Below are 9997 nucleotides of genomic sequence, written 5' to 3' on the forward strand. Positions count from 1 at the left end.
TGGTCAATTATTGATTGGCTAAGTGTTATCACATGATGTTCATGTAATATTTTGACCCTGTCATTCACACTCCTGTAATGATATAAGAAAGCAATTTCAGCTTCTATATACCGTTTCTAGGATAAAAATGGAAGTAGCATCTCCCCCTTGCATAAGTGTACCATTCATTTCACCCTGGTTATCTTCCTTAATTTATTGTTACATTTGTATAGATTTGTCTGTTTTATTTCATTTTGCATGTGTGTTTGGTGTCCTCGTTGAACAAAAACATTCTGTTGTGTTTTTTGTTTCATCCCCCCATTGCCCCCCCCATCATCATGCACATCTCCAAGCAGTCAATCAAAATAAAGCGCAAAAAAAGCTTCAACCTCTCACACAAGTTCCCGTTTTACAAGAGCAAGGAGAATATTGTGCAGGAGTTGGAGTCTGAACGTGAGTACCCAACGTGTGATAAGAGGGTTTTGCTTTTCGCTTCATCTCTCCACTCACCTCTGGGAGCAGACCGTGGCTGTCTTTCTCCTCTCATTTAATCACCCAGAGAGGACCCACACAGACCCAGGCCTGGGGTTCAGGTGTCGGCCTCTCTCTGGTGTCTGTCTGTCCTCTGGTGGAGACTCCAGGTGTGTTCTGCTGGCTGCCAGGGCATGTGTGTGTCTGGCTGCACTAACACAGTAACCGTGTACTGCTTCTAGAGGCCTTGATACACCCCCACTATTTACTGCTGCCCAGGTAGAATCACATTACCTGGACGGCAGCACTAAAAAGCATTAAGACCAATGGGTCTAAATCCCATTCTTAATGGGACTGACTGTGTCTAATTGAAAAGGGCATTGGTTTTCACTGGGAATAGAGTAGGGTTTAGGGAGCACAGTGCCTTGTGTTGGTCCCCCCCATCTCCCTGCCTTCCAGCGAGCAGCACAGCACACCTCCCTTGCTCTCGGCCAGCGCTCACTAACCTCTTCTTCTTCCTGTCTGCCTCTTCTCTCTCTGTTTCTGCTCTCACCTGTCGGGACACTCAGGACTTCCCAGGGTTAAGCGATGACTTTTATGGATCAAAGAGTTTGAGTAAGTGTGTGGTTGGACTGGCACGCTGCAGCTGCTGTCCCCAGAGCGCCGAGCTAAATGCCTGTTCAATGCAGACCCGACTGGCAATGGCTGCAACACACACATGCACTTTCTCTTGCTTACACACACACACACACACATCCTAGGATAAGAGTACAAGTGTTAGACCTCGTCTGACTTCCTCCTCCCCTGTAGGGATTTGACTATAAAAGTTTAGCATGGCATTGTCAGAGTGATTACTTGGAAGAACCTAGTATCTCCCTCCCTTCACTTACTGGACAGGGTTTGCTTTTCCTATCCTGTTTTAACCCTGTTAGCCAGCCGAGCTGACTGCCCAGTGCCGATGCATCCTTGTTAACCGCCACGGTTTTCTTTTGCTTGTCCCTGACATTGTATGTGACGTCCCAGATTCAGGCCCCTCCGTAGGAAACAGGCAAGGGACCGCAGGGTCAGTTGGGACTTTGTGAAAGGAAACACTTCATTTCCTATTGCTGCCACCTCCAACCACTTCCCCCTATAGAGAGTGATGTCACTCTGAACAAGGCTGTTGTTTTCTTTGGGGTTAAGCAGTGGGACAACGGGGGGTTTCGTTATTTCCTTGATGTTCTGAGACTGGTGGTGAACATATATATTTTTTTCTCACCAAAATGATTGTGGCTACTACAACCAGTGACAGGTTTAAACTTCCCCCACCCTAAACATGTTCCTCTCCTTGCAGAATGCCTGACGTCAAACACCAGCGACAGTGAAAGCAGCTCAAGTAAGCAACCGTGTTTTTCTCCAACAATTCTTTAAAAATTCCTTGTATCTAAGATAGTTAGCTGGCATTCCACTGAGGTGGTATCTGGCACTTAGTAGGAAAACCTTCTCTTATGGAAAATGTGACTGCATGAAAAGACTGCCTTTAAACCACTATCAACCACATCTGGTCATCCATTGTCATGGGATTGTAATAAAGATGACATACCTTCTTCTTCCTTTCTGCTATTCAGAGGGCCAGGAAGACACAATTCTCTCATACGAGCCAGTGATTCGACAGGAGAGTAAGTATAATATGCGTATATATTTGTTCTCTGTGTAGAAGAGGGTTGGCGACCATTAATGCTTATCTTTATTCCAGTGTTTGCAGACATTAGTTCTGACCTGCTTCCTCTCCTCTTGTTTGCAGTTCATTACACGAGGCCTGTGATCATCTTAGGCCCAATGAAAGACCGAGTTAACGATGACCTGATTTCAGAGTTCTCTCACAAGTTTGGCTCCTGCGTTCCTCGTGAGTAGACCACTCCGCAACATGCATCACATTATCACAGCAGTGTATGGCAACCCTGTGTTTTAGTGACCACGCTCTCTAACCGTCAGTTGAACTGGTCCCTCTCTCTGTGCAGACACGACACGTCCGCAGCGGGAGAACGAGATGGACGGCCAGGACTACCACTTTGTGGGCTCGCGGGAGCAGATGGAGAAAGACATTCAGGATAATAAGTTCATTGAGGCGGGCCAGTTCAACGAGAACCTCTATGGGACCAGCATCTTGTCTGTCAGAGCAGTGGCTGAGAGGGTATGGAGGCACACACACACACACACACCATTAAATGTACAGCATACAGGGATGCAAACTCGTCACTTTTCTGCGATATTTGCCGGGTTTGATCTCAATAGGTCATCCACATGAGTCGTGTAGATCCGTATTCAACATAAAATAAGTATGCGTGGGGTCTGACAGCAGGTGCTCAGCACCCATTGAGATAAGAGACTCACAGATCTTGTCTTCTCCCTGTGAGATCACTAAATATATGTGACTTCCCCTGCCCATTACTATCTCAACTGATAGCTACTTTATAGAGGAACAATGTACTTGCCTTTGATATGTGGTTGTCCCACCTAGCTATCTCAAGATGAATGCACTGACTTTTTAAGTCGCTCTGGATGAGAGCGTCTGCTAAATGACTCACATTTACATTACATTTTTACATTTTGTTTCTCGACTAAATGAATGACTGAGCACAGAATGCGTCCCTCAAATAGGATATCAAACTAAGTTCAGAGCGTGATTTCCGATATGTCATCAGAATGAATCTTGGTTACCCAGAAGTAAAATCCTCACGCGAAAGTTTGGCATGTAGTCGGTCCACGAGAGATTATATCAAAATGCTTCATCCGGTCTCACCGGTGACTGCTGTGAGCAGCCTAGCGAGCCATTAGCCTCCTCAGCTGCTTCTCTCTGTCCATTCTGTCTGCGCATCTCCATCAGGTTGAAATGTTATTTAGCCGTGATGGCGAGCTGAGGGTGTGCAGACAAGTGATGAGGCTTCTGTTATATTTGTTTAGTTATTGGAGCGGCTCGCAGCGCGAGCTAAGTGGATAAGTATCTTTTTCAATTCTCCTGTTAGAGCAAGCAGGCCAGTCTGCTAGGCTTTGCTGTCACGCAGCCATATAGGAAAAACGGAGCACAGTGACAGTAATGCTTGCGCCTTTATATCACTGAAAGTTTCTAGGCCAAACCAGTCAGAAGTTATGCTCCTTTCTCCCTTTTCTACTGCAAACAACCCTGTTTAGTTATGTTACCTGGCTAGCTAGCTAACAACATGGTACCTTGGCTATGCACAAATTTGGATGGCACAGGACAAACAGAAAAGTGATAGCCTACTCAAAAAGATTCTTCAAAGGTAGGATGCATATGCTTAATCAATTTAATTTTAAGCTAAATCTGGTATCACAATACTACTTGGTATCGTGATACTTGGCCTGGGATCACATCGTTAGTAAAATGTTGGTATTGTGATAACCCCACTCTGAAAATAGACAGATTCTTACGGTGTATAGATTTTCTGCATGTTTCTGTGTGGAAAAACTGTCACCTTTTTGGGTCCTCACAAGTTTGCATCCAGGGTTAATTTCTGATTCATTCTTAATGGGATGTAGAGCCTGATAGAGTATGGGGTAGTTTCATACTGACCTGCTCGTTCTCTCTTTCCTCTTCCTGCAGGGAAAACATTGTATCCTGGACGTGTCTGGGAACGCTATAAAGCGACTTCAACAAGCACAACTTTATTCCATCGCAATTTTCATCAAACCAAAATCCATTGAAGCTCTTATGTAAGTGTGTGTTGGAACTAATAAACTGTTAAAAGCATTGCACTTTTACTGTTAACTCCATACAACAATCACTTCCTGTACTGCACAATCATGTCTTGTGTTGCAGGGACATGAATAAGAGACAGACTTACGAACAAGCTAATAAAGTCTTTGATAAAGCAATTAAGCTTGAACAAGAGTTTGGAGAATTTTTCACAGGTAAGTCCACTAGTTTAAAAAAAAATTCACAGATGCTAAATATTTTAGATGAGCTTGTATTGTAGTGCGAGTAGGAATCTTGATGCACTCATTTGTGTGTGTCTCTCTCTCTCTCTCTAGCCATTGTACAGGGTGATTCGCTAGAGGAGATCTACAACAAAATCAAGATGATCATTGAGGAACAGTCGGGCCCCTACATCTGGATACCTTCTTCAGAGAAGCTCTGAGCTCCCCAGCTGTACCCCTCTGTTGGCGCAGAGAACCCCCCTCCCGACACCCCGCCCATCCCCCGAAGAGCTCCTCCCTCCCCCTTTTTTGCAGATATGTTTCATATCAAGTTTTAGTGTCATCATTATGTTAATCTCAAATGAAAACTAGTCTTATCACCATTTCTGTGACTGTGCACACCCCTGCATGAGTTTCTCAGCAAATCCATTCAAGACTGGAAATGCCATTTCAAATGAATTTGTCATTTTAAAACAAAACAAGGGAAAAGCAAAATGAATCGTTCTTTGTGAAATGGGACTGACAGTTGAAGATCAGAATGTTTTACAGACGACGCTGGAGTGAGGAGGAGTTAGGGATTCAGGAGAAGTTGCAGACCAATCATACAAGTTGGAACACTGTAAATGTTCATCAAATCACATTTTTAAAAAAGACACGCAAGATGAGAAGCAAAGACCACTTCGGGTTTTTTTCTACAAGGACTGGATAATATCAAGCCCAGCTGATGGTACTGTTGGAGTTATCGCTCTTCTTTGTAATTACTGAAGAAATTGGTGGAGAAGCCTACAGACTGGTGATCTACCAGCTTGCTGTTTGATCAGCTGCCAGTTGTTGGTGCTGCAGCTGATACAGACCTCTTGGGACGCAGAACCAATGGAAGAAATTAGTTATGAATCTCTACATTTATATAATGAAATCACAAGGTAAATCATCAAATCCTACTGCGATTTTACTACATATTAAAAACTACACGTTTTACACTTCACTAGAATTGTCTACTTGGAGGGCTGTTAGATTGTTTTTTTGGAGGGGGGATTTTTTTGCTTGTGGTTTTTAGCTGCTCTGTGTAAAGGATGGGGGTAGAGAAGTGTAACGGGGCTCTCTGCAAAACACCAAACTGCCTTACATCAAATACAAATTGTTATATTACTACCTGTACTTTGAGGGAAGCTATAAATAATTGACAAAAAAAAAAGAAAGTTCCATATTTTAAATGTTCACTTTTTCTGCGTTGTCTCCTGACTTCCAGGAGGTCTAACTTGTGAGTGCAATAGACAAACGCATCGCACTTCTGTGGATTTCTATCTTCCCTTTGTATTCTTTTTGACCCTTTTCCTGTTGTAATTTAAGATTGGATTGGATTTAGGCAGCCATAGCTCCCTCACCCACGTTGAGCAGCAGATCACCCTATTACACTCTCTACCTTCCAAGAGGAGTGTGTCTTCTGATTGAATGGTCACATGGTACTGTCCTGAATATGCCATCACGAAGGTGGCCTTAAAAACGGGTAGAACAAGACAATACTTGTATTGGATGTCCTAACAGAGGCAATTTAACCTGCTTTTGGATTGTCCCCTTCCCCCCCCCCCCCCCCCCCCCACCCAAAATAACACTAAAGAGGGGTTTGATTAAAACCTACATTGCATTCGTAAAGTATTCAGACTTCTTGACTTTTTTTCACATTAGTCTTATTTTAAAATGGATTAAATACATTTTCTCAATCAACACACAATACCCCATAATGACAAAGCAAAAACAGTTTTAGAAAGTTGTGTAAACAGAAATGCCTTACTTAAGTATTCAGACCCTTTGCTATGACTTGAAATTAAGCTCAGGTGAATCCTGTTTCCATTGATCATCCTTGATGTTTCTACAACTTGATTAGAATCCACCTGTGGGAAATTCAATTGATTAGACATGGTCTGGAAAGGCACAAAACTGTGTGTGTATATATAAGGTCCCACAGTTGACAGTGCATGTCAGAGTAAAAACCAAGCCATGGTTGAAGGATTTGTTTGTAGAGCTCAGAGACAGGATTGTGTCGCGGCACAGATCTGGGGAAGGCTACCAAAACATTTCTGCAGCATTGAAGGTCCCCAAGAACACAGTGGCCTTAAATTGAAGAAGTTTGGAACCACCAAGACTCTTCCTAGAGCTAGCCGCCTGGCCAAACTGAGCAATCGTGGGAGAAGTGCCTTGGTCAGGGAGGTGACCAAGGACCCAATGGTCACTCTGACGGAGCTCCAGAGTTCCTCTGTGGAGATGGGAGAACCTTCCAGAAGGACAACCATCTCTGTAGCACTCCAGCAATCAGACCTTTATGGTAGAGTGGCCAGATGGAAGCCACTCTTCAGCAGTAGGGACTGGGAGACTAGTCAGGATCGAGGGAAAGATGAACGGAGCAAAGTACAGAGAGATCCTTGATAAAAACCTGCTCCAGAGCACTCTGGACTTTAGACTGGAGCGAAGGTTCACCTTCCAACTGGACAACGACCCTAAGCACACAGCCAAGACAACGCAGGAGTGGCTTCGGGACAAGTCTCTGAATGGCCCGGCCAAAGCCTGGACTTGAACCCGATCGAACATCTCTGGAGAGACCTAAAAATAGCTGTGCAGTGACGCTTCCCATCCAACCTGACAGAGCTTGAGAGGATCTGCAGAGAAGAATGGGGAAAAACGCCCCAAATACAGGAGTGCCAAGCTTGTAGCATCACACCCAAGAAGACTTGAGGCTGTAATCGCTGCCAAAGGTGCTTCAACAAAGTACTGAGTAAAGGTTCTGAATACTTATGTAAATGTGTTATCATTGTTTTTTATTTATATATACATACATACATACATAAAAATAAAAAAACGTTTTGCTTTGTCATGGGGTTATGGTGTGTAGATTTAAGTATTTAATCAATTTTAGAATAAGGCTGTGACTTAAAAATGTAGAAAAAGTCAAAGGGGTCTGAATACTTTCTGAATACACTGTATATGCTCTGTGTATCTAACGTTTTTAAATCCTTTTTGAATGAGTTCTGGGCATGTGTTGAACCACTGTGTTATGAACCCATGGCATGTCTGGGGCGAGCAAGGTCAGCTCAGGAATCTAACACGCAGATTTAATTTCCCCTGTGACTGAAATGCCATGTTTGAAAGGAGACATGGAGAGTTCAAAGCTGTTAAATGTGAATGAGAGTAATTGACTGAACGATCTGAGTGATTTTAAAGGCATTTGCATTGAACTATTTAATAAGCGAATGTAATATGTCTATCTTATGATGCGGTGAAGCTTTGTGAAGACCACTTCTGTGGTAAACCCTTGCCTGAGTTGGCTCTATGGATTCAACAGGATTGAAATGACCTGCCCCATCTCCCTTTGCGGATCTTGGCACTGTGTGTTTGTGTACATGCGAGGGGACTTGTTGAAGAATAAGGAATGCTGTGGCTCCCTACCCTGTGAACGTTTAGATTTTCCACCTTTTTTTTGGTAGAGGGGAATGGGTTTTCCTCAGATACCTGAGAGCCAGACCATCTTCTATATGCCCACAGGAAGTTGTCACCTAGCCCTCTGGGTCCCTTACTTCCCCCTAAAGCACCTGTACCTGAAGGCATTTTCTGAACAGGTGTGCCCACCTGCCAGGCACCACTGCTAAACCAGCTGTCATTACCTGTGTCAAAACCAGAGTTCAGGGAATAACCGAAGGGAACAGAGCCATTTATAAACTGCATACAGACTGTTTCAAAGGGTGTGGTAGCTGTCAAATGTAAATATGCCCCCAGCAGATCCCCCTCACCTGTGCTTCATGCATGTGTGAAACAAACTGGGGCAAAACATGTTTTCTAGATCACAAATGTCAGGTAAGTAAACTGAGCTATTCTGAGATATAATTTCCATACAAATGTGCTGTAATGTTGGTATTTCTCTATAGACAAATCTTCAGCTGCCTATTGGAAAAATGTTTGTCAGTTGGGAATGTAATTCCCTCAAGTAGGGCCTGTCTACATGTTATTTCTTGTGGAAAATGGTGTCTGGGTGTATAGAATTAAACCATTATGTAAAAAAATGAAGAGACACAGGCAGCAACCTACAAGGTGATATTCCAGAAACCATGAGGTGCATTGATCATTCTCATTTAGAACTGCTCCTCAGCTGTGTTTCAACTAAACACCAGACTGTTAACGTCTGGTATTTATACCTCTCGGTCAGCCATGTCAATAAAGCCCAAAGAACTAGATTTAATTGTATTATTTCTATTGCGGTAGAACAAGATTGAACCGAAATGCCTCTTGTGTTTGTATAATTGATGAGGGTATTTTTTCCAGTGAGAGAGACATGAGCTCTGGGGGGGTGGGGTCGGTCGGGTTATGGTTTGTCCTTTGGGTGATGAGTTGTTTGACAGCGCACCTGTGCAGTAAGTGCTTGCGAACCCTTTGATTGTACAGTACTTTCCTTCCTGTCACACTACAGGTGGTAGAGCCTATCAGGACGCTGGCCTGAACGGTCTTCCCTGTCCTAGTCATGAGGGAACAGTCCTGCAACCTATTTTGTTTGGGGTTTTGTTTTGGACTGGACAAGAGTTTATTTGTTTGAAAATAATAAAATATGTGACTCGGTTATATGATTTTGATGTGTTTTATTTGAGTCCACTGGTATTGGCAGTTTAAGATGATTTGTTTAATTGAGACAAATTTAATTTTTACATGTAAAATTCATATGAATGTAATATATGCAAGAGGCTTAAAATAAAGTCCATTCATGTGCAGAAGTACCAAAACATTAACTAGAAACGGTTATCTGAACTCTCCATAGGGAAAGTGAGGGAAATATTGGGGGAGGACAGGATGCAACTGACATCCTGGAGGAGCTGACTAAACTGGAGACCAGTCATACAAGAACCAGTGAGACATCATATAGTAAACTACCATCACAGCTACCACATGAATAATATCAGGTGCCAGACAGTAAAAGAGCTCTGCAAAGCTCTATCAGCTCAAATCACTACTCCAAGATGAGGTTCTTCTTGACTTTGTCCAGACTATCCAGGACCTGTGTACAGATCTGATATCTGTGGACAAACAATACTGGATATTAGCAATCTAAGAAACAAAATGGCTAGGTCTATATCTCTTTTCATTTACAGGTATACAACCAAACTTTTCTTAAGACATCTTATCAGTAATAAGAATGTTCTTAACGGACTTGCCTAGTTAAATAAAGATTACATTTTTAAAAATTACAATTCAGTATTCCATGGGCCAAAACCTCTCATTTGACTCAGTCCTGTCACGCTCCACTGCTGTCTCCTCCCTCAGTCAGTCAGTAGTACCTGTGTCTGGTAGCTCACCTGCAGGGAGCCCAGGCGGCAGAGGAAGCTCATGCCCAGGCCACACCACCCTTCAGGGTACTCGGCCAGGCTGTAAAGCAGGATGCCTGTGTTCCAGGCGCAGGTCAGCTGCCACAAGATCTCCATCTCAGGGAAGTCCTCAGGCCGGAGAGGAGACAACAAACACATTCATGCTGCCGCAGTCCACTTGTGATGATGGCCTCAGAGTCCAGGTATGCATATGAATGGGCTTTTAATGTCTATAGTTAGTCTGGGAATGTCACGACAGCAAGTGTTAGAGTTGTTGAGGAAGACTCAAA

The 9997-nt window shown here is 43.4% G+C and overlaps 1 protein-coding gene across 3 annotated transcripts in view; it reads left to right on the forward strand.

Moving 5' to 3' along the window:
- Positions 1-8970, forward strand: part of LOC139390936 (disks large homolog 3-like) — a gene marked incomplete at its 5' end in the record, with an annotated part of 22572 nt that extends 13602 nt beyond the window's left edge. The window contains 8 exon segments of one of the 3 annotated variants that reach the window (XM_071138338.1): positions 333-432; positions 1784-1825; positions 2058-2108; positions 2234-2335; positions 2451-2623; positions 4052-4161; positions 4268-4359; positions 4480-8970. In XM_071138338.1, the coding sequence (XP_070994439.1) occupies positions 333-432; positions 1784-1825; positions 2058-2108; positions 2234-2335; positions 2451-2623; positions 4052-4161; positions 4268-4359; positions 4480-4586 (777 nt within the window). 3 annotated transcript variants of the gene reach the window in all.
- Between the last annotated feature and the right edge of the window lie 1027 nt (positions 8971-9997).

Source organism: Oncorhynchus clarkii, chromosome 31 (genome assembly GCF_045791955.1).
Source record: "Oncorhynchus clarkii lewisi isolate Uvic-CL-2024 chromosome 31, UVic_Ocla_1.0, whole genome shotgun sequence".
Lineage (NCBI taxonomy): Eukaryota > Metazoa > Chordata > Actinopteri > Salmoniformes > Salmonidae > Oncorhynchus > Oncorhynchus clarkii.